Source organism: Myodes glareolus, chromosome 2, assembly GCF_982192425.1.
Source record: "Myodes glareolus chromosome 2, mMyoGla1.1, whole genome shotgun sequence".
NCBI lineage: Eukaryota > Metazoa > Chordata > Mammalia > Rodentia > Cricetidae > Myodes > Myodes glareolus.
Window position 1 is genome coordinate 39,840,074 of NC_142027.1, and position 26,341 is coordinate 39,866,414.

The 26,341-nt window shown below is 34.7% G+C and overlaps 1 protein-coding gene across 2 annotated transcripts in view; it reads left to right on the forward strand.

The window, feature by feature from the left end:
- Nucleotides 1-26,341, forward strand: part of Epha6 (EPH receptor A6) — a 917,499-nt gene that overhangs the window by 98,433 nt on the left and 792,725 nt on the right. Inside the window, exon 3 of one of the 2 annotated variants that reach the window (XM_085685660.2) lies at nucleotides 6,060-6,178. The exons of the other annotated variant lie outside the window; for it this stretch is intronic. Coding sequence (XP_085541786.2) covers nucleotides 6,060-6,178 — 119 coding nt within the window. The remainder of the gene's footprint in view (nucleotides 1-6,059; nucleotides 6,179-26,341) is intronic. 2 annotated transcript variants of the gene reach the window in all.

Below are 26,341 nucleotides of genomic sequence, written 5' to 3' on the forward strand. Positions count from 1 at the left end.
TTATATTATTTTTATTTATATTTGCTAAATATGGATTTACCTGTGATGAAAATTCATGAAATGTGTGCATTGTTAAAAATATTTACATCTCAATTTGGTCTCTTTTCCAGCTGTTGTCACAAACAGCTGTATGTAAGGGCCAGGTCATGGATGCTTTACTTTTTGGTTATTTGATCACTTTTTTCTCTCACTGTATATTTCAGGGAGGATCAACTTCATTATTTTTGTTTCAGATTTATTAACTCTGTTCTTCTGTTGTATTTTTGTGTTTTTTATTTTAACTAATGGTAATCCATAACAGATAATTTTTCTGTTCTAGAATTTGGTTTATTTGGGGGGGGGGAGTACTTTATTTTGTGGATTGCTTAACAGATTTATCGTTGTCATTTTAAGTCCATTAGAAAAACCCTCAACATCTATATTATTTTTATTAACTTCAAAGGTCATATTTTTTCTTTGTCTTTGGCTGCATTTTCCTTCATTTCTTAGTATTGACTTGTTACTGTACAGTGGAATATGGTTACTGTATTTAACCTGTATTTTGTCATTTTAGATATTTTGCAGATGGCTGATTTTTAGAAGTGTACATTTGGGCTATGGTAGGGGTGTTAGCATATTCAGTTTTGTACTTGATTTTAGGAACAAAACTTTCATATGCATGTATAATTTTATTCAAACTTTCATATGCAGGTATGATTTTATTCTGAACCCAGGTTTCTTGTGAATTTCAGTTGAAAACAAGGAGTTTTTTTAAAGCTTCTTGAAACTTTAATTTGTACTTCAAATTCTTATCTCCCTCTGGTTTGCATGCTGAAATCTTTAATTAGTTCCTTGGTTTAATTTGTTTCTGTTGTCACTTGGTATATATACAGTTTGAGTCACGTAAGAGTGATGTGTGGGGCAGTGCTATTTTACACTCCCCTATCTGTGGCAGGCTTTCCAGAACCACCGCAACCTTATCTGCTATGTGCTGGGAAACCCAGGGAATCCAACTTCTTATTATCCAAAAAGTAATCAAAGACATTGAAACTTTCAGCTCATCTTATTGTTCGTGCTCCTAGCTTTCCACCTCTTACACTAGAGACATTAGATTCTATTTGGGAAAGAAGAGTGAATTGTATTACATGAAATTTCCTTTCCCAGTCTTCAAGTTCCTTGAGGTCCTTCTATGCGGGTCCCAATTCTATTATGTGGAGACCCCATGCTCACGATATAACTAGGTGAAGGTTAAACCTCAGCCCAGTACAACCATACTAAGTGTTCCATTTTCTCAGGTTTTCATGAATTGTTTCACCAAATAATCTTTTTTATAAAGATTTTTTTTCTGTACCTGCTCTATTACTAAATTATTTTTTGACACTTAAATAGAAGCTAGTTTCAACCTTCATGTAAATCTGTTGATCATCAGTTGACTGCAACTGTTGTTAGGAATCTTGAAACTTTAAAGTCAGCCAACTGTGTGTGTCCTAAATTATTCTGTAGGCTTTTCTATGTGCATCACTGTTTATGAACTTGCTTATAACCCTTATGTTAGTTTTTGTTTGGACTTTTGCTTAGAACACCCTACCTTCCTCCAAATACCATTTCATGCTCTGTTTAAGAAAGCTACCTTTACTTGGGAATCATCAGGGAAGAATCAGCAGATTATGAGAGTCACGAGAGTTGGGGACTATTGTATTGACAATGCTTTCTGGGCACAGCATGACAATTGCATACATGAGATCACAGTGGCTGTAATTACATGTATAGTCCAGCACAAGATCGAGCCAGCCAAACCAGCATGGCAGCATAGTGGGTGGAGGATCATGAGGTTCCATCCTAGATGAGGGGCTCTTGGTAATCAATGGCAACTTGGGCAGGGAAGAGAGAAATTTTCTTCAGGAATGCCATTCCTTTTAGACTACACATCTACACTCATACACATACTGATGTTGCTAAATGGACTCAGAGATTTAAGAAGGACATATGAAGTGGAGAGGTAAATTGATGAGGAGAGACAATTGAGGAAGTTATGGGGGCGATTAAGAGGGGGAAAGTTTTATCAAAACATGAATATTTGAAATTCCAAAACAATAAAATTATTTCTTTAAATTAGTTACAGTTTTGCTTGTAATGTTTGATGGTTGCTTCTATCAGTTACTACTTGTGTATGCTGTCCCCAAAAGAAAAGGAACAAGCATTTGCCAATTTACCAATGTATTCTTGCTATAGTACCTGTGCTATTTTCTACAGAATGATATAACAAATTCACCAACTGGGTAGATTAATATATAAGTATACCTGTTTTATGGATCTTTTGAGACATAAAAAGATCCATGAACTGGTAGATTTTGGTGACAGGTCAGAATCTTCTCATTGTTCATGAGCCTGACTTTCACTGTGTCCTCTCAAGGTAGAAAGGACAAGTGAGTGTCTGAAGACTCCTTTATATGGGTACTAATTTGTTTCATATAGAGTTGTATCTCTTTTATATCAGTGTGATAGAATACCTGAGAAAAACAGCTCAAGAAAGGGAAGTATCTGTTTGTCTCATAGTTTTAAAGCTTCCATTTTATTGTCAGGTGAAAAGATGCCTTCATCAAGGTATATTTAAGGAGAGAAATAAAGTGGGGGGAGAAAGAAAATCCAAAGGACATGATACAAACCATCCTTTTAATAACCTATGAACTCATCAATAAATTAAGTTGTTCGTGAAGAAAACACCTTTATGATCCAGTAACTCCTCCATACAACAGCTGAAGATCAACATGTGAAGGGAAGGGACATCTATGCCCACATGAACAAGATCCACCTTCAAGACCTAATCACCTCCCAAAACTCTATAAATCAGAATTTATAGAGTTCACAATTTGTCCTGTGGGTGCAGACAAAAATCCTTCAATCCATAGAATCAATTACAGCTGTAGAACCTCAATTAAATGATAAATAATAAAGAATAATGTTTTCATTGCTACTATTAACAAAATACTATTGATTTGAAAAACAAGCATGCTTGGTTTATTTTGTTCTTTAAAAGGATAATATGTTTGCAGACCAATATTGTTCTTTAAAAGGCGGGCGTATTCCCTGGCAGACTCGCAGAGCAGCCGCTAGTCCGACAAGGATGGCTATGGGTCCCTGTAAGATTTCTAGGGTGGCAGGCTGGTCCCGCCATGTGGCCGGAGAGCAGGCAGCTGGATACGATAGACGGCCAAGTAAATGGACATAAGGCTATACATAAAGCTAAACATTTATTACTTAAAGAAGAGGCAGAGAGACAGAGAGGCAGAGATAGAGGAACATAAAGACATAAAAACCTAGAGACAGAGAAGACACATGTGCACACGCCAAGAGATGGGGGACAGAAGAGAGAGAGTTAAGATGACTACGAGGGAGGTCAGAAGTGTCTGGGAGTGGGCGTGATTAGCTCTTAAAGAGACCAGACCCAAAGGAATAACAGTTTAGTTTTTGAAAACTTTCCTATAGAGTGAGGTTTTGGTTGTTGTTAAAGCAGCAAAGCATTCTCCTGGTTTGCTTTGTTTCTTCTATTATCTGATCTTTCAGTCCTTTAGATCTTGCTTTCTTTTGCAAATAGACATTGAGCAGACATTTATGAGATACTGATAAAGTTCAGACAGCTCTGTCGGGTGCATCCCGACTTATCACTCCATTCCTTAGAAGGGGAGCGTGGATTGACGAAAGAAATAGACAAGAGACAGAAGATAGCATCAGGAGGGCTTCCAGTGACTACTGTAACCAAAAGCAAAAAGCCCCAAGTTTTTCACTCTCATTTCTTATATACCCCAAACAAAAGGGGAAGGCACAAACTTTCATGATACAAAGAAGCAAGTATAATTACCTCCTTGCATCTCAAAACACATAGTAATCACACCATAAGTAAAACATCTTGCTGTCTGGCTTTTGAGGAGCAAGACATCTAGTAGCCACACTTTTGGCCAAACATCCAGTTATTTGTCCTTGAGAAGCAATAATAGATTTGAACTCCCTGACCTTAATCAAGATTGAACAGATCAAAAACTATAAGTCTTCACACTGCTCTGGCATTTTTCTATTTTAATATTAGTCTCTAGAGATTTAAAAGATATTTAACATTCTGGCCTTCCTAAGTTTATATTTCAAAAAATTAGTTGAAAATTTCCCATGTAGAATTTTAAACATCTTTTTCCCAACCACCCATCTTCCTACAGCTTCTCAGATCAACCAGATTGTTCAGTGCTAAATTCTGCATAGTATTTGTGAACACCTTAACCATAGAAGTTTCTATCATTAAATCACCATTCCATTTTTCCCAATGATGTTTGTTCATGCTAAAAATAGGCTAATGACAGAGTTTCTCTAATAAAATATGAAAATTATTTTCTCTTTAAATTGCTTTGTAATGGATTGACAAGATAGTTGATAGTAAATAGAATATTTTACTTTGAACAGAAGTTTGGCTTTCTTTTTAAACTCTAATGAGTAGGAGGTTAATGTCAATCTCTTTCAGATTTTGCTACTTTGAAGTTTTAGTCTTCCTTTTTTCGCTTTAGTTTTTAATAATAAGTTTTGATTAAATCTGATTATACCATAGTACTCAAGAATTTATATTAACACATTTGAGGTTTTTATTCTAGTTATAAATTACCACCTCAATAAGTGATAATTTATTTTTCAGAACTAATTTCTCAGCCTGTTTTATTTATTAGTTATGATTTTTAAATAATAAAATCTAGAGTTTCAGATTTGTTAGGTGGAAAAATGTTCCCACTAGTTTTCTAATTTACTGGTTTATACTAAGTATTGTATAAATGTAATTTTACTCTACTTTAATAATATGAAAAATGGGAAGAGATGTATTTTAAATATTTCCAATATTTTTTAGTATTTTCAATGTAATTAAGTGTTAAAAATTGTGTAAAATCATATACTAAGAGAATATTACTAGAAAAAAAAGGCAACTGAAGCTAAAATAGCTACTGACAATTGGTTATCAAAAAGAATAATAATAATAAAAATATCATTTTGCTAAAGGAAATATGAAAATATAGGCCAAGAAATAAACAATCATTTAAGTGTCATAGCTTTAATGTATTACTTTTGTTCCCAGGATTATGAAATTAAGTATTCATCATTATTTGATTTTATTACATTAACATCAAAAAGAAACACTTTTATCATTTTAATTTCTGTCTACTTTCATTCATGTTATGAATCTGAATAGTTTTTGATCCCTAAAGTTCTCTTGAGTTTTCTATAACTTGAAATGAACAAATTACACAGCATTTAAGCTCTTAGTAGTAACAGTTTTAATAAGTGCTACTCAAAAAACATATTTAATATTTTGTTTCTTTTCAATAGATCTCATATTTCAATACCAACAACATCCTTATGCACTTTTAGAAAATGTAACCAAATCATCTTTACTTTGATTCCCTGCTTTATAATAAATATTAAGGAAAATCAAAGTAAAATATAGATTATGTTATAATTAATTATGCTTATTAACAAATTATGGATGCTGTATAGATCTAAAGTATATTTTAAATTTATTGTTAAAATACAATTATTGACATTTTGATTTGTGGCTAACACGGAAATATATTTTAACTGTCATTTATGTTTATATTATTTTAAATTTATGTAATACTTATAGAAATAACTTAATCAATTAATTTAGTATTTACTAGGTTGTAAAAGATTATAAATGTTTAAATACTCTTGGAAACCCAAATTTTAAGTATAAAATATTAGAGTCCTTATTTATACTGAAACATAGTTCAGTTTGTATCAAGAACATGACCTAACTAGGTAAGCTTCCTTTAGAATTTGCATCTGTGTATGTGTAATTCTAAAGATGCTTATTTATTAAGTTTTCAAATTTTCTTAATTTAAATGAATAAAATGAAATCTTTTTATCTTGAAAATTTTTCTAATATGGAGAATATGGAGGACTCATTAGTTAAAATAAATATTAAATGTCATACCATATAGCACCTTCACCATGCAACATTGCCAAAACAATATGAACAAGAAAACACCTCCTAAGGAAAATTTGATATAGCTTTCCTATGCTTTTCCAGACCTATTTCCAACACTGCTAAAAGGGGGGAAAATTCCAGAAGGCATTGAAGAGACCAGCTCTCCAGACCCCGCTGTTACTTCTGCTATGGATGCCAGGCTGCAGCTCCCTATGAGCCAGGTTGGAAAAGTTTCTAGGAAAACAGGTTATTCATGTATAGCATATATTTTAAGTACAAGGGTTTTTTTTTTCTTCATGAAAACTTGTCTTTTAGAGCCCAGAATTAAGTACCATAAAAGTCCACATTTTAGGTTGACATTAAAATTTGTTTTCTGGACTTTTAACAATATCAATAATGAATATTTGGATTTTTAAAAATATGATTGAAATGTAGATGGTGCTAAATACCACAAAGATTATTAAAACATAATGTAGTTCTTTTATGCAAATTTTTCAAAACAAATCTCATATTCTAAAGATTCCTTTAGGTTATTAATTATGAAGTTAATTTTTAAATTGTATATTTTTTCCAAATATTCTAAGCTTTCCCTTATACACTATATTAATGACAGCAGTATATTTTGCAATTCTCTTTCTTCTATAACTAATTCATGGTCATTTATAAAATCCACATGGCCTAAATGAAAATTAAAAGTAGCAATTATGGATATGCTATTATTTTCCAATTTGGAGAGAAATCTGCTTAGAGAAGCCAAAAATTAACAAAGGACTAGAAAGGGCATTTTGTCTAAGTCTAATATGAAGCTTAATTTCATATCTCATGCATTTTGAAAGTGGAGAGAACCATCATTAATAATGTCAAAGTGCATTGTGGTGACGAAGAATGACGAGCATGGTTTGAACAGAGATCACATTAAATAACTATAAGTATAAATAATGTACTCAGGAGAAATATAATTGATATTTCAACGGTTTTTTTACCAAGTGTTAATTACCATTTATGAATGAGAAAATATGTAAAAATACTTTGAATAATTTAAAAAATGTTTAATAAAGTAAATTTTTAAATAAAAGATCTAGAATGTAACAAATTATACTTCAGATCTTTTTAAATCTGAAATAAGTACAAAAAGTGAAAATAACATATTCATGTTTATAAAAGCTAATATAAAATACTATATCTATATATACTTACATTAAGTATGATATTACTATTTTTTCTAGTATATTTTAAGTGGATGATTTGTATTTTTTCTATTTACTTTGTTTTGTAATTATTGCCTTAAGGGGTATTTTGCTATTCTTTTCCATGTAGTATCATTAAACTGTTAATGCCCTGAGTAGGTAAATAGACCTCAATTACCATTTATATTTGTGTCTTCCAGGAATACAAATAAATTGAATTTTAAATGTTAATTATATATAAAATTAGTTTATAGAACTGAGTATACAAAATCAAGGTTTTTTTAAAAAAAATTCCTTATCCAAAATCACATACTACATTCACTTGTTCGAAAATGTTGTTATACAAGCAGAATGTATTTATTTTTAATTTTTAAATTTATTCTGATCAGCATATGTTAATTTGTTAAGTGTGTCTAGAAGGATTTTTAACTATTATACTTGTATATACATATACCACATTCACATCCTCATTTGGTTCCTGTATTTCTGAACTCAAAGACGGATAAATCCATCTACATAGAATACATAAAGTCACATTAGTTAATGGCCCTATGCTAATGTAGCTAACACAGTGCTGGCATGTTCAGACCTAGATCAGACGTCCTATTTATATTTAAATTACAGCCAACATTATGTGTGCTTCTGTAACTGTTAATGTGACTGAACTGCCCATTTGTTAGATAGATTGAAGCATGAAGGAAAGAGTGAAGATTCTATACTTTTTACTCTGAAGCATCACTGAAAACTTGGCTCAGCTCACTTTCATGTTCATTACCAAATTGAAAAAAAAAAACAAAGCAGCAGTTAATAACGAAAAAATGAACCAATTGACAAATTCCCTTAATTTGTTAAAATATAGGAAGACTAACTCAATTAACCTGTAAGTCAATAATTAAAATTTATTATTGTACAGAATACCATTCTTAGTAAAGATGAACTGACCATAAATAAATCAAACTTGTGGATAGTGACATGAACAGATAAGCAATAGTCCCCACAATCACAAATTACATCCAATCAATAAAGAAAATTTCTAGATAGGCTCCAACGCAGACTTTTAAAAGCCTGGAAGTTAAGAAACAATTCAAGTCAGCCTATGTGTGATGTTTCACAGTAGACTACCTATCTATATCCATGAATATGCATCTGCATAAATAGCATACAAATGTTAGTGCCTATCTGAATGTAAAACATAATGTTATAAAAACATTAAAAGACAGACAAGTAACCTACATAGGACTACAAAGGAATTTTAAAGGTTATCTATTTAATAAAGTAAAACATTACCAAGTAGAAAAAGTTTAAAATTTAGAAATTTTCATTGAGGAAGATAAATGCAATTGTCTAAGTGTGTAAGTTATGGATACCGATACTGTCCTTCTGATAGATGACTGGGTGAATATTACTTAGCCTATAAATACGTTGTAATTGATTTATCTCTCGCCAGATTTTGCATTTTTTGTTATGAGTTTCCATTAAAATTCCTCTGTGTATATCTATGTCAGCCTCTTCATGAGATGCTGCTTTCATTTTCTGCTCTCACCATCTTCTTTCACAAGCCAAGCTTTGTTTTCTGTTAACCTTTTAATGGGCAATTTAAATATTATATATATATATTCTATAATAATTCAATTATTCTTTTTCTGCACCCTTATCAACATTCTCCCATTGTTATCTGTCTTGACTTTTGATTCAAGTTTGTGTCTGTTTGTGTAAGCAATGCACTGGAGCTTTCCAACGGTCCTGGTTGAGTAATCAGAAGCTACTAAACTGATGGCAGTGGTTTCCCTTTTCCCTAAATCTATCAGTAGCTAATAATCCAGTAGTGAAAGGTAAGGCTCCCTGAGCTTCTCCACCATCGACTTCTACCTTGTGCTGGACACATTCTTCAGCAAACTCAGTATAGGTTTCAGAAAATTTAAAACAACGTGAACACACCATAGTAATTAGGCAAACTGATTTAATTGTCCTAAACATTTCTCTGTGTTCTAGTTGTTCAAAACTTTCTATTCCTTAGCTCTGATTGTTCAGCATTTTCTCTCCTTTACACCTGGACAGTGACTATTCATTTTACTTTTTGGCCCATTACCCTTTTTGAGCAATGTCATATAGCTGGAATCACATATTTGTTGCAGAGGAAGGAACCGCTTGTTGGTCCTGGCCACCCAACTAGCTTAGCACCGAAATAGCCACACAGAAACTGTATTAATTAAATAACTGCTTGGCCCATTAGTTCTAGTTTCTTATTGTCTAGTCCTTACATCTTAATTTAACCCATTACTATTAATCTGTGTATTGTCATGTGGCAGTAGCTTACTGGGTAAAATTCTTAGCGTCTGTCTCAGGCAGATCCATGCTGTGTCTCTCACTCTGCTTTTCTCCTCCCAGAACTCAATTCCATCTTATCCACCTACCTAAGTTTTGCCCCGTCTGCCCAAGGCAGCTTTTTTATTCCTTAATCAACACAAGCAACACAGATGGAACTACCACATTACTTATGACTATATGGGAGGCTGCATTACTTACTTTTGCCATTGTTGTCACAAATTATATGTCAAGGGATTCGGGAAAAGATGTAGTGGATGTGTATACATGAAGACTTGGTTTCAGAGTCCCTGAACCCATTTAAAACTGGGGATGGCTATGTCTGTAATCAGCACAATGTAAGACTAAGTCAGGATAATTCTTGGAAGCTTACAGGCCAGCTAGTCTGGGTACACAGCATCAGACAACAGGAGATCCTACCATTCTATCTTAACGTAGAAGGAGAGGACCAACATCAGAGGTTACCCTCTAACACCCACACAAGTATGGTCACGTGCACATGCCCATTGATACACATATAAACATATCTTCCACCCTCTGTCCATCTTCCTTATACACACATACAAAATCAAAGACAAGCAAAATTTGGAAAAAAAAACTAAAGGAAGGAAAGGCTTTTCTTTATTTTATTTTTTGTCTCACAGTTTGAGGAGTACAGTCTCTCATAGAGCAAAAGGAATAATGATGGGAGCCTGAGGCAGCTGGAAGAATCGTGTCAGAAGCCAGGAAGCCAAGATACATGCCGATGCTCATCTGCTTTTTTCTTTTTTCCCCTTTTCTTCAGTCTCAAGCCCCATCCTGTACAGTGCTGCCTAATATGCTTAGGACATGCCATATTCTTGGTTAATCCTCTCTGCCCAAGCCCATATTCAAAGGGACATCTCACTAATCCCCTGGATGTTTCTTAATCCACTCATGTTGACAGTGGAAATTAATCATCATAGCAGAAAATTAAATTTTATCCCAATATGCATTGAGAAGTCTTCACAGTGTTTCCACACAAATGATAATGTTATTTGATTTTTGTTTTGGAGAGAAAATGAGAGATAACGAAGTGGAGGCTTTCACCACTCTAAAGTGGTGGTAAGTGGGCCCTCTCCTTCCAACACATACTCTTCTTTCTGATTGTTTTTTCAGCTAATATTAACTTGCATTTTTATATTCTCTGTGTCCTTACTTGATATAACAGCTAATTTTTATTTTCACACTGAATAATATTTCATTCTTGATACCTGTCTGAATTTTCAGATGGATGCATGTATGTGCTTAGAATATTCCCCACAAGCATTTTCACATATGTTTTAAGGAATTAATTGTCTTTGGTGAACAGTTCTTTTTCTATGGCTCTTAAATTAGATATTTAAAATTTATTAAATAAATCATTTTAATCTGTGGGTTACCTGCTTCTGCCTTCCCTAAGTCTGACCAAGAAATTTCTACGGATGATGATCAACTACTTTATAAAGGAACTTTAAGTTTTTTTGACAATTCAAACTATATTCTGTCAGTCTCGGGCTTCACATATACATTTGATGTCATTATCATATATTTCATAACTAGATGTGGTGATTCATGTTTGTAGGCCTTGCACTCGTGAGTCTGAAGGAGGAGGCTAATATCAACTTACCTAAGTCACCTAGGCTACAGAGTGAGACCATCTCTTAAATAGAATATAAACCACATAATCCAATCTCATAAGTAACTGCGTAGTTTCTATTTCAGAAAGATGTTTTAATGTTGATTTATATCCATAAAAGGTACAATAAGAAATATTAATTTTCTGTGCCCTTGAATTCAAGGCTACTTCCCACTTTCTCTTCTATGAGGGTCTGTATGTCTGGGTTTATGTTGAGGTATTTGATTCATTTGAACTTGAGTTTTGTGCATGGTGATAGACAGGAGTCTTCATCCTTCTACATGTTGATATCCAGATATGCCAGCATCATTTGTTGAAGATGCTTTCCTTCTTCCATTGTATAATTTTATATTCTTTGTCAAAAATCAAGTGTTCATAGGTATGTTAATTATTAATAGGGTCTTCAATTAAATTCCATTGATCCACCTGTGTGGTTTTATGACAATACCAAGCTATATTCCTTACTATAAGTCTATAGTAGAGCTTCAAGCCAGGGATGATGATTCCTCCAGAAACTCCTTTCTTGTACAGGGATGTTTTGACTATCCTGGATTTTTTGTTTATCCATATAAAGTTGAGTATTGTTCTTTTGATGTCTGTGAAGAATTGTGTTGAGATTTTAATGGGGATTGCATTGAATCTGTAGATTGCTTTAAGTAAGATTGCCAATTTTATTATGTTGGCCTTACCTATGGCAGATCTTTCAACTTTCTGATATCTTCTTCAAATTCTTTATTGAAAGTAATAAAGTTTCTTTTACACAAGTCTCTCACTTCTTTGGTCAGCATTACCCCAAGATATTTTATATGTTTTTGTGGGTATTGCAAATGGTGACATCAAGAAATCAAACATTAAGACGTCAAATAATCCAATTATAAAATGGTGTACAGATATAAACAGAGAGTTCTCAACAGAGGACTCTCAAATGGTAAAAAGACACTTAAGGAACTGCTCAACATCCTTAGCCATCAGAAAAATACAAATCAAAATGCATCTGAGATGCCAACTTAAACCTTTCAAAATGGCTAAATAGAAAACACCAATGATAGCTTATGCTGGAGAGGATGTAGAGTAAGGGGAACACTCCTCCATTGCTGGTGGGAATGTAAACTTGTACAGCCTCTTTGGAAGTCAGTATGGTAAGTCTCATAAAATTGGCAATCAATCTACCTCAAGACCCAGCAATACCACTCTTGAGCATTTACCTAAAGGCTGCACACTCGTACCACACAGACCATGTTTATAGCAGTTTTATTGGTAACAGCCAGAACCTGAAGACAACCTAGATAACCCTCAACTAAAGAATGAATAAGGAAAATATGGTACATTTTCACAATGGAGTACCACTCAGCAGTAAAAATCAATGACATCTTTAAATTGCATGCAAATGGATGGAACTAGAAAAAAATCTTCTTGAGTGAGGTAACACAGACCCAGAGTGACAAACATGATATGTACTCACTCATAAGAGGATATTAGATATAAAGTGAAGGTTAACCAACCTATAGTCTATGACACCAAAAAGTCTAGGTAACAAGGAGAACCCTAAGAGAGACATACATGGATCTCCTTAGTAAGGGAAAATAGACAAGATCTCCTGAGAAAATTTGGAGTACGGGAAGAGAAAAGGTGGTGGGAGTGAAAGAGAATGAGTGTGAGGAGGTGAACATGAGCAAATGTGATGCACAAAGAGGGGGAGAAAAGAAAGAGATATTTTGATTGTAGGACCCATTATGCAGCTAGCAAGAAACCTAGCACTAGAAAAATTGTCAGGAGTTCACAAAGATGACCCCATCTAAGACCCGAAATGTCTTTCGACTGTAATGAGATTGATGACTACCTTAGTTGTCATCATTCAACAACTGATGGAATCAGAGGCAGAGATCCACAGTGAAGCACTTGGCCAAGCTACCCTTGACCAGCACACGAGAGGGAAGAGCAATAATATGAGCAAAGGACAAGACCATGATGAAAATAGCCACAGAAACAGCTGTCATGCATTAGTAGGAGTTCACTGACTCTGGACTGATAGCAGTGGAATCTGCATAGGACTAATCTAGAACCTCTGAATGTGATTGACAGTTATGTGGCTTGGGCAGACTGTGGGCTCACTGGCGGTGGAACCAGGATTTATCCCTAGTGCTTTCAATGGCTTTTTGGAGCCCATTCTTTTAGGAGGGTTCCCTTGCTCTGCCTAAATATAGGGGATAGAGCCTTGGTCTTGCCTCAAAGTGATGTATCAGATTTTGTTGACACCTCATGGGAAGCCTTATTCTCTCTGAGGAGTAAATGGGGTGGGGTTAGGTAGATATCTGAGGGAGGAAAGGGGGGAGCAGAAGTGGAAACTGGGATAACTAAGTAAAATGAGAAAAAATATTTTAAAAATAAATTACTTAGAAAAATAAATATTTATTTCACAACTGATCATTTTTATTGATTTAATCTATAACCAATAAATAATTATTTTTAAAAAATTAAGTTTATCTTATCCAATTTCATATTATAATATATAATCTTTCTGATAGAAATGTTTTAATATTTGGTTAATGATTTTCCAATCTTCTTAGATACATCTTTCTATTCTTCATTCAGGATATTAAAAGATAAACAGTAGTTTCCAGATATATAAGATTCTGGCAAACATATTAATTAACTTATGGCAAACATTGATTAATTTATTAAGTATATACACCCAATATCTAAGAAGGATAAATAAGCAATTAATCAGAAATAAATATAGTAAAGAATCAAAGTGACATTAAAAAGTCTAATGAGAGTTCACCAAGGCCAGTTGGACTGGGACTGAACGAGCATGTGATCCAACCAGATTTTCTGAATGTGGCCGGATTCTCTGAATGTGGCTGGCACGGAGCCTTTCTGAAAAGCCACCGACAATGACACTGGGACTTGTTTCCTCTGCATATACTGGATTTTTGGGATCCAGTCTGTTTGGATACTCACCTTCCTGGACCTGAAGGGAGGGGGGAGGAACTTGAACTTCCCACAGGGCTGGAAGCCCTGACTGCTCTTAGGGATGGAGAGGGAGGAGGAGGGGGAGGGGCGAAGTGGAAGGGTGTTGGGAGGAGGGGCGGAAATGGAAACTTTCATAATTTAATAAACTTTGAAAAAAAAAGATTAAGGAGCTGTTAAATTCTCTTCATAACTTTTTATTGTCTGTTTTGAGTGTGTACCTGTGAAGTCTTGAGTTAGTGGGACATTAACACTCCATACCAAAGCAATCACTACTCAGCTACTGCAAACTTAAGTATAACATTTCTCTGTGTGTGTCCCAGAAAATTCAACATAATGTTAAATGTACTTAATGGGTAGTTACTTTTCTATTACTATGATAAGCCATTATGAATAAGACAATTTATTTAAGTAGGAATTTAATGGTGACAAATAGATTCACAGGGTAAGCCTGTGACCAACATGGTCATATATGACAGCAAGCAGGCAGGCATGACACTGTAGCAATAGCTGAGAGCTTACAGCTTCAGAAAAAAAAAAACACAAGGCAAAGGGAATTAATTGGAAAAGCATGAGCTTTTGAAACCCCAAAGTCCACCCTCAGGGACACAGGGCCATACTTCCTAAATCTTTCCAAAGAGTTACAACAATTGAAGACCAAGTATCCAAACATATGCATCTATGGAGGGTTGACATTCTCTTCCAAATCACTGTATTTGGTGTTGAAAAATGAAGCACTTTGTATTGTTGTATCTGATTAATAAATCAAGCATATGAACATGCTGTTACTTTACAAATGGATGCTAAATATAAAGTGAACAAGAACCTACCATGATTTGAATGACAGAAAAATAATTTTTCTCTTCTTTGTGGTATAATTTTATTACATAATTTAACTGAAATTATTAAAATGAAATTATCATGAAGTTTCAATTGAAGCAAAAGTTGCTAAGTTTCTGTTAGGGTATTGGAATAAGAGTCTATGGATTGGAATTCCATGTTCCAATTATGTATTATTAGGAATATAGTTAGAGACACCTTTTAACTGTCTAATATATTCAATATATTGATTTGCTAATCAATATTATATTGAGAATTGAATTATATTTTATGAGACATACAATGGTATATAAGGCTATTAGGATCAGAAATTAAACTACTATATTTAGTTGAGTTAAGTTTCAATTATATGAGCTTAATATAGGAAAATAATCATAAGTAAAAATAATACAGGTAAAACCTATGACATAAATATAAGAAAGAAGATGTTGTGAGGATGTTACTTTGTTCGTGAAATATTTGACTAAGTACAATAACAGTCTTCAATTTGGTTATTTCGTTTCAATCATTTTTATGAAAATGACCAATGTCATGTCCACTTTTCTTAACTTGAAACCCCATATTTCTAGGACATCTGTTCTTCCATGATTCTGATCATAATGATTATAGAAGATTAAATATTAATAAAAATATTTTCTGAAGTCTAGAACTTTAATACAAAGATCAGCAAAGTAGTCTTACTATTTTTTGGGAAATCGCAAGCTTTTATATTAAAAGATTTATGTCCATAATATTAATCCCAAAGATGGGAGGAGAAAGACCACTTACCCAAATCATCATGGCCAAATTACTTCAAGTAAACAGCTAATTAACACAAGATTATGTATTCCTGTACAGGACTGACTCCCCAAAGGATGATTTTGAGAGGTCAGCATTGGGTGTGAGAAAGACATGGCTTTTGTAGGACATGTGTAGGATTTCATGGGAAAAAGAGACAGGGTTACAGAAGCAGAACATAAGCAGAAAAGTCAGTCCTAATGACCTCCTATAACAAAAACATGGCTACAAGGTGGGTATAACAACAGCTCGTGATAATAAGATAGCTGGACTAGGTAGTCATAGCCATAACAGCTAGTCAAAGGTGGTCATATAACCTTTAGAAACAAAGGTTGGGTTGTATAATGGTTATATATAGCTTTTCGAAACAAAGACAAGATTGCCATTCCTGAAATGGACTATATAGATCCACTTGTAATTTAGAATACTGGTAGGGCATAGTTCAATATTTTAGAAACTGAGGTTTATTCATAAATATGAATGAACCTAGTTTGTCTTTATTATAAGGTGACTTATAAGTCTAAGATGGAGCCAGGGAGATTCTTCAATAAATTCAACAAGCTTTTTATCAAGACCTTAGAGCTGTTTTATTTTTAAAATAACATTTCCCCTTATATATGAAAGCATAATTTGCATATAAACAACACTATAATAGAAATATTTGATATAGCTTTTTTATGCAAGGGGACAAAGTAAAGAAACTGTCAACATAATAGCCCCATTATTAGGGCTAAGGTTTTTTATTAGGAATAGGAGAGAAAAAAATATTCAGAGGCATTTGGAAGTGTACAGAGCACAGAGAGAAAGGAGACTGCACATTGAAACAATTGACTAATTTATTATTTATCTATAAAAGGTCAGTAGTAAGCTACTGGGGTAATAACCCCAATGATCAGAGAAGCTGCAGAGCAGAGCAGCCACCAGTTATCTCCTACCTCTTCTGTTCTTTTCTGCAAAAGGTCTGAGATGCTCTCAGCTCTGCCTTACTACTTCCTGTCTTCTATCTGTCCACACTCTTCCAAACCTCCATGATTAATTTTGGTCAGATAGTAGCTAGCTCTGCCCTCTGACTCAAATAAAGTTTATTTTCAACATGGCATCAAATACCATACATTTCTCCCTTTTGTCTAAATCAGTTTAGAAAGTTTTAACTAATAGTAGAAGTGCATACAACAAATACAATAACCATGTACAAATATATAGAGGTAAGAATTATATTAACAATGTCCAGTCCATTTGCATTTGGCAAATTCAGAGAGAATGATTCATTATCTAGCCTATCTTGGTAAATCCAAGATAGGTAAATGAATTATGCCTAATTCATTTTCTAGCCTAACTTGCATTATCAACACAAAACTATATTTTTATACCTTTCAACTTTGTATACTTTACACCTCTTTAGTGAATTATTTTTCTTAATTTGGTAACAAGCAAAACTATAACTATCAAACTCTATAAGAGACCTAAGAAGGATATAATATTACCTGAGTCAACAGGAAGTGCAGAGCAAACAACTTCTAAAACTAAGAAGTGACAGAAACAACTGGCTGCCTGGATAATCACCCGAGGTCCATCTGTAACAGCCAGGTGGTGGTGTCACATGCCTTAAATGTCATTACTCCAGAGGCAGGGGCAGGGAGATCTCTGTGACTTTGAGGCCATCCTGGTCTACAAGAGCTAGTTCCATGACAGGCACTAAAGCTACAGAGTGACCTTGTCTTGAAAAAAAAAAAAAAAACCCAAAACCAAAAACAAAATAACCAAAAACAAAAACAAAAACAAAAGTCAGGAGTCAGATATTTGGATAAGAACATGAATGATCAGCGGGACTGTGGAGAAGCTACCTGTTACCTATTACATCTTCAATTCCTTCCTTCCATCAAAAGGGAGGAAGACCCCCTCTCAGCCCCAGCTTACTCATTCCTGTCTTCTTTCTGTTCACCCTCCTCCAAACCTCTATGGTCAATTTTGGTCAGCTAATGGCTAGTTTTGCCCTCTGACTAAAAGCAAACTTTATTTTCAGAATAAAATAAACACATCTATCACACAGCAAGCCATGGCCAGGGTTATGACGAGAGCTGGAGAAGGAATAGCAGAGCTAGAGAAACAACAAGATAGGTGGGGCTGGGGAGGGACATTCCTGGGAACAAAGCTATCTGGCAGAAGGGAGACCTGTGGAAGTGTGAAGGAAGCCTGAAAACCAGTATTGTTATTGATATGCAACAACCAGCATATGTCAGTAGAGAAAGCCATGCACCTTCTATCAGAGGCAAAAAAGAAAAAAAAAAAGACTCATTTCGGGACAGAGACCTATTTCACAACTTCTTGAGGAATACTGACTTTCATCTAACTATTAGAGTTAGATGAAATAAACTAGAATTTGTTTCAAGACATATGGACTTTCTGAGACCTAACTGCTCTAAGAAAAGCAAAAATGGAAAAGAAAAAAAAAAATCATGTTACAAAATGGTTTTCAGAACAAAAGAAAATCACTTTAACTAAGTTTGGTCAGTTTAAGAAATGTATCAAATGTCCCGTCATGTCTATGCTATGTTGTATTAGTGATCAATAGAATTAAAAAGACTGAGCCCCCCAAGGTCCAAATGAGGAGCAGAAGGAGGAAGAACATGAAAAACGATATCAGGACTGCGAGGGATGCTATCACCCACTGATACAAGGGAACGGATCTAATGAGAGTTTACCAAGGCCAGTTGGACTGGGACTGAACGAGGACGTGATCTAACTAGATTCTCTGAATGTGGCCGGATTCTCTGAATGTGGCTGGCCCGAAGTCTTTCTGAAAAGCCATTGACTATGATACTGGGACTTGTGTCCTCTGCATATACTGGATTTTGGTTATCCAGTCTGTTTGGATACTCACCTTCCTGGACCTGGGGGGAGGGGAGAGGAACTTGAACTTCCCACAGGGCAGGAAACCCTGACTGCCCTTAGGGACGAAGAGGGAGGAGAAGAGGGAGTGGGGGGAGTGGGAGGGTGTTCGGAAGAGGGGCAGAAATGGAAACTTTTATAATTTAATAAAATTTACTTTCAAAAAAAATTAAAAAATAAATAAATAAATAAAAATAAAAAAAAAGAATTTAAAAGAAAACCCAGCTTAGCAATCACTGACCCAAAGAAACCCCTAGCACCTTCCTCTTTCCTTAAAAATTGTCTGCCGAATTTCTGCTTAGTAACAATTCACCTTTAAAACCTCTCTGTGCCATGGCTATCTCAATTTACTGGAGGAGCAGATACTAAATGTTCAGGAAACTGGAATAGGATGACTTTTCTCGATTTGTACTCTACCTCATCACCCATATTTGTGTTCAATCAATAGTAACAATTCCAGTATCCTCAGGCACCATTTCTCTGTGATTTTTAGGGAATCTCTTATTCTCTGAAACTTGAATCTGGCCCAAGCTGCTTGTACCTTATTTCACATGCTGTTCCCTCATCTTCAGATAAAAAGACTTGGGGCATTTAGGCAATGACAATCACTGATTTTCCCAGACTCCTGAGGACCTTGTGCACATGACTTTAAAACCTGTGCTGCCAAGCTCTTCTGAGGTACCCTAATCGTGTCTCTCTTATTCATGAAATCATATATTCCAGGAGTCAAGACCTGGCTCTTTATTCCATTTAATATGTTAGATTGGGGAGAAATGAATGTTGCTTTCCATAATTAATTTCTACTATTTCTCCTTTTTCCCAAACCATATATCTTCTACACATACCAAGCAACTATCATATTTCTAATGCTGCTTTCTAGGCTAATCACACATAATTAATTTCCAAATGTGAAATGTGATTCCAAATGTGAAATGTGAAATGTGATTTCCAAAATGTGAGACTTTGCATTTTTATATTAATTTAATACTTGTATGATTGTAAAGCAAAGATGATATGATTAGTATAAACAGTAATTGCTATGTGGTTGTTTAGTATTTATGATATTGAAAACTATACACCCTTTAACAATCAATAATTTTAAAACTCTCCATATGTGATATAATTGATAATCCCAAAGATGGGAGGAGAAAGACCACCAACCCAAGTCATTATCAATAAATTAATTCAAGGAGACAGTTAATTAAAGCAAGCTTTTAAATTCATGTACAAGGCTGTCTCCTCCTTAGGTAGGTTTGAGAGGTCAACATTGGATGTTACAAGACAGGACTTTTATAACCCAGGGTTCTTGAGGGGAGTTACCAGGGAAAATGGGCAGGGTTATAATAATAGAACATGATAACAAGTTAGCTCTAATGACCTCCTGAAAAGACATGGTTGCAAGATGGGCATAACAAGGTAGTCATAATAACAACAGGTAGTCATAAGTGGTCATATAACATTTTGAAACAAATGTAGGACTGCAAAATGGTTATAAACAACTTTTGAAACAAAGTCATGACTTCCAGTCCTGGACCATGCACTGCAGAACTATTTAAGTTAAAGTTACAGATGGGGCAGAGCCCCATCCTTAGGAAACAGAGGTTTAATCACAGAGAAGAATGAACCTAGCTTGTCTTTATTATAAGATGATTTCCAAGGCAAAAATTAAGCCAGGCTAATTTTTCATATCTTTCTTCTTCCAGTGAGGCAAACTTTTAAAGTTGCCTTTGTATAAATGAGAACGTGACTGCTCCAAGGTATGGTTGAGGGGATGGTTTTTACTGTCGATATATGGGAGTGAACAGTCAGAGACATCTGGAAGAGTCCAGAGGAGAGAGAAGGTAGCAGACTGAACATGGCCAGCAGACTTGACAGTGTGGTGAGAAGAGAGAGAGAAAGAGAGAAGATTAAAAATAGACAGAGAGAGTATGATTAAAGGTGGCCAAGAGAGAGGGGTCGAGAAAGCACATAACTGAAATAGTAGTGTAGTATGGGAGATAGGCTAGGGAAGGAAGTCCATGAGCTAAGGAAATTTAGGGTAGGAATTTAGGTAACAGGAGCTGAGAAGAGACAAAAGTACTTGTGATACTCAGGGAGGCTGGAGGCCAGCATGTTTTTTCATATGCTATTAAGCACCACAGATAGTCATTTGTCCAGAGTTTTTTTGGATCTTTTAAATTTATGTAGATATCCTTAACAAGGCATCACATGCCCGGCACACACACTAAAGAAGTTGAGGCAAGATGATATCTTGTGTTTGATGTCACACTGAACTATATAGTATGTTAGTTAAGTTAGACTCTCCCACATTGCATGATCCTATCTAAAAAATATAGATAAAACATTATAGTTTATCAAATGATGTCAATGTATATGAGATGAACGTTGAAAATATCTACTTTCTGGTCTTCTCAAGACAAAAATTTAATATCTTCCTTTTTGAACTTTGTAAACAAAAGGAAACTTACCACTTCTACATATTGTTCTGTAAATGTTTTTTTCTCAGAAGCAACATCCTGCATCAGCATATGCTGATCTACCTACCTCACACATGGTATTTTTTCTTTGTCTGTTATCCTCCATATCCAAGCCATTAACAGACTCTTATAGAACTCCCTTTAAGGTTGCGTAGCGATTCTAATCCAGGTTCTATCTCCTTTGACCTTTCAGGAACATTTAAACTGCTATCTTGCTCATCTGCTTCCTTTAGCCCACAACCCTTTCAGCTAAAATGATCCATTAAAAATGTTAGCCAGAGCTTATGATTTTCATGACCGACTTCTGCTGTGCTTATCTTCTTAGTATCAAATGGCAGGATCCCCTTAATAGCCCGCCAGCACCCTACTGATCTTACTTCCCCACACATCTCTTTGGATCACTTCTCACGACTACCACCCTTTAAACAGCGCTCTAGTGATACTCCTTCCTTACATTTCTCAAATAAGCTCTGCTTGCTCTTGTGCCCTTTGATGGTACCATTTTTCCATCCTTTCAAGTTCCCCCACATTCCTCCTTGGCTTGCACTTCAGTCAGATTATTAATATCACTGAATCAGAGAAGTGATCTCCATTCTCAAATAAAAGAACACCTCCTCGTTCACATACACTTACTTTACCTTACTTCACTTTTTCTCTGGAGCACTTTTGTCCAATTTTCTTCCCTTTTTATTTTCTTCCTTTATACATGACGTGAAATTTCAAAACTTCATAAAGATGGAAAATTTGCCTTGAATAAGCATTTCTACTGATACACACTTTAAGAATACTTTTTGGTGGAAAGCAGGTTCTTAATAAATATTTATTGCCTGAATTATGATGTAATTTAACGCATAATAAAGTATATTAACATCTATGATACTCTAATAAATAAAAATAAGCATAACTTTCTATCCTATTAGTCCAGGTATTTCATTTGTCTCAAGTTTTTCACTATTGGAAATGTTGGTAAGTGAATTATTCTTATATATTTTATACAGTTTTCTAGTGCTAGATATACTATATATAATAGTATACAGATTATTATTTCAATGTATGTTGACAGGCTATCCCCCAAACAATGAGTCATATGAATCTTTATAATCCTGTGTGTTTTTGTCCTTTTTGTCCTTTGACTGTATTATACCTCTTACATATTTTCAAATTTGTATATCTATATTAACTTCATTTTTATATGTGTATGTTAATAAATTCTACATTTATTCATACTGTTTATAGGATTTTGACTCCTATGCCGGGGATGTTTATGGTGTGCAGTAATACATATCGTCTAAGGAAGCATAAGGGGAACCATTATCAGTAAATGAAGAATTTTCATGAAAATTGCAAAGTTCTGGTTGATTGTGCTCCATTATGCCAGTACTCATGGAGACTTCTTTATTTTCATTGGATTTCAAAATCACAAAGAGGACTATATGATCTTTAAAGACATAAGGTTAGGCTTGGACTTTCTCAGTTTCCCTGCTGCTTTGTGGAAGGCCTTTCTAAGTGTTTGCCATATGTGTATTTCCTCATTCATAAGAAAAGTCTTTCTTTACTGGCAAAAACCCCAAACAAACAAAGCACAAACAAGCACACAAAACCACTGTAGGTATAGACACATGTGTAGAAACAAATTTAGAAATAAAATTTGAAGTTGATACTTATGCATCACAAAGTATTTTACCTCAAAAAATGAAAATCAATGATGAAGAAAACTCTCATACTGAATGAAATATCATTTTGCTATCCATGTCAGTAAATCAAATGCTTTCCACTTTCTCATACATTATGCTAATGATCTTTCAGATGAATGAATTTTAACTAAAAAGATAGCTGTCAATTAAAAAGTATTATTCACATGTAGGCACAAATTCAAACTACTATTTAACTGATATTTACAATGCTTTTATTAAAGCAACAGAAGAATCATTTTCCAGTAACTGTAAGGACCACAATGTGTAAAATAGATCTATTTTCAATCAGTATTCAAGAGTAAGAGACAAATGAGCTTGTATCCTCTTCATTCCAAAGCTAATGTGCCATCAGGTCAGTGTCAAACATTGATAAATTCATAAGCTTCCCATAGTGAAAAAGGAACATAAAATGAAGTCTTAGAATATTATTCAGTTAAGTATAAATAATGACCCATGTGCACAGAGAAGAAGCTGAGGATGGTACTTGAGAGAAATTTTTTCCTTCATGTCCTTTGGTCTTCAAGTTATTGAAAAACTGCTGGGAAAGGGTGTATAGGTCATATTAACTACTTGTGATCAGAGAATTAAAATGGTTCAGAATACTCTGGCAGTCATTACTGAGCTAACTGACTTAAACAGGTTTCTAATATATGTGTTTCAAATGCTAATACACTATACATTTACAAGGAAGCTGGAACCCAGACAACAGAATTTTTAAGTTCCAAAGGGAAAATTAATAGTTACAATGTGCAGTTTCACTCCTTCTATTTGAGTGTTAAAATTTTGCAATAAAATAATATACGCATGTCAAAGGTTTATCATAGCATTAAGAATGCCTTGAAAAGTGACTACTGGCATCACTCATTCAGAAAAGGATTAAGATAAAATTTGTTAAAAACTGGGAAGCATCAGTTTATAAAATGCCTTAGTATGATTTGTCTGTAGCTAAGTATGTAGGGTATTGCCTTGATTATTGGTTCATATGGGAGACCCATCCCACAGTGGATGGGATCATCCCTAGACTGGTGGTCCTGGGTGCTATGAGAAAGCCAGATGAGTAAACCCTATAGTGGGACAAGTAACATTCATACATGGCCTTGACATTATCTCCTGCCTCCTGCGTTCATCCTTGCCCTATTTGAGGTTGTATCCCAACTTCCCACTGTGATGGACCATGAAATGGAACTGGAAGCTAAAATAAACTCTTTCCTCACTAAGTTTCTTCCTCAAAGCAACAGAAACCCAAATGATGACAACAGGTTTAGAAAAGCTGAAACATATTTTTGGGAAAAATACAAATTGGATGAAGTGAAATACGGATTTAACTAAAGTATATTTAACACAGCAGGAATAATGTGGAGAATGATTTGCATACCATTAAACATGAGTGAATATCAAAGAAACTGCAGAGGATTTCAAAAACAATAATACAGTAATATTGGCAGATGAAGCAAAGCAAGTTGGAGCACCAGAAGAAGTTCATGAGGTTGCAAAGAATGCACACAATGAGAAAGAGAAAATTATGGTGGTCATGTCAGATGGTTAAAGACATTACTATTAATCATGGAGTTTCCTAATTTTGAAATTCCAACTAAATAAAGATAAAAAACTTGGGTTTTAATAACTAGACATATTTTCACATAAAGTAAACAAGCTTTACTTACTTTCAGTAACAAACTATTTTACAGTAGAGGGGAGCTGAATTTGAAATAAACCAGAAACTAGGAGACTCCTCTAATAGAAAGGTACAATGGAAATTGGTAAATTTCAATCCCTTCTATTTCCTGTTATTCCATTTCTGATGGGATTGTAAAAATAATTAATGTGTCTTAGAGAAAATAAGTCTGAACTTACTTCTTAGCAACTAATAAATCAAGATTTTAAAAAATTATTTATTTTGCTAATTAAAGCACAAAGAAGTATCCTTTTCTTGTAACTTTTAATAGGTTTATTTTTTCACTTTTTAATTTTAATTTTTTAAAAGGAAGGGAAACTTTTTTTTCATTTTACATATCAACCCAAGATCCCACTCCCTTGCCCAAGTCCTTCCCTACTATATCAAGGCTGAGGAAGATATCCATTCAAAGTAAATGGGTTCCAAAAAGCCAGAACAAGCTGGAGGAATAAATCCTATTCCCACTGCCAATGGCCCTGCAGTCTGCCCCAGTCATACAACTGTCACCCACATTCAGAGGGTCTAGTTTGGTTGTGTGCTGGTTTCGTCCCTGTCCAGATAGAGTTGCTGAACCCCCATTAGCTCAGGTAAGCTGTTTCAGTGGGTGTCCCCATCATGGCCTTGACCTCTTTGCTCATATTCTTACTCCTGCCACTCTTCAACTGAACTTTGGGAGCTCAGACCAGTGCTATGCTGTAGGTTTCTGCTTCTGTTTCCATCAGTTGCTGGATGAAGATTCTATGGTGTCATTTAAGATAGTTATCAATCTGTCTACAGGGCAAGACCAGTTCAGGCACCCTCTCCACTATTTCCTCGGGTCTTAAATGGAGTCGACCTTCTAAATTCCTAGGCATTTCTCTAGTTCTAGGTTTCTTGCTAGCCCCATAATGGCCTCTGCATCTCTGTCCTTCCCCCATCTTGACTACTTGACTATTCCATTTCCTCAAGTGTGCTTCCCCTCTTCCCTTCTCCCTCCTCCTCCTATTCTGCCCTTCGTTCTCCCCTCATGCCCATGCTCTCAATTTTGTCAGGCAGTCTTGCCAATTTCCCCTTCCCAGGAATATATACATACATATATATATATATATATATATATATATATATATATGTATATATATATACGTGTATATATATACACACACGTATATATACACGTATATATATATGTGTGTGTGTGTGTGTGTGTGTGTATTCTCTTAGGGTTCTACTTTTTACTTTGTCTAGGATCATTGACTCATTATCCTTTGCTTTACAGCTAGTATGCACTTATGAGTGAGTATATATCATATTTGTCTTCCTGGGTCTGGGTTACCTCACTCCAGACATTTTTTTTTCCTTAGTTCAATCCACTGGCATGCAAATTTCAAGATGCCACTGTTTTTTACTACTTAGTAGTATTCCATTGTATAAATGCACCACATCTTCTTCATCCATTCTTCAGTTGAGGAGCACCTAGATTGTTTCCAGATTCTGGCTATTACAAATAATGCTGCTTTGAACATAGTTGAAAAATATCCTTGTAGTATGATGAACATCTTTTGAGTATATGCCCAAGGGTGGTATTACTGGGTCTTAAGTTAGGTTGATTTCCAATTTCCTAAGATAGCACCATAGTAGTTTCCAGAGTGATTGCACAAGCTTGCATTCCCACCACCAATGGGTGAGTATTCCCCTTACTCTAAATGCTCTCCAACATAAGCTGTCACTGGTGTTTTTGACGTTAATCATTCTGACTGATGTAAAAGGCTATCTCAGAGTTGTTTTGAAACAAAAATAGAAATAAAAGATTTATTAGAATTCAACAAAGTGGAGGCAGAACAGACCCAAACCTACGGCATCCTATGAAAGCAGTGCTAAGAGTAATGTTCATATCACTGAGTGCCTACATAAAGAAAGTGGGAAAATCTTACAATA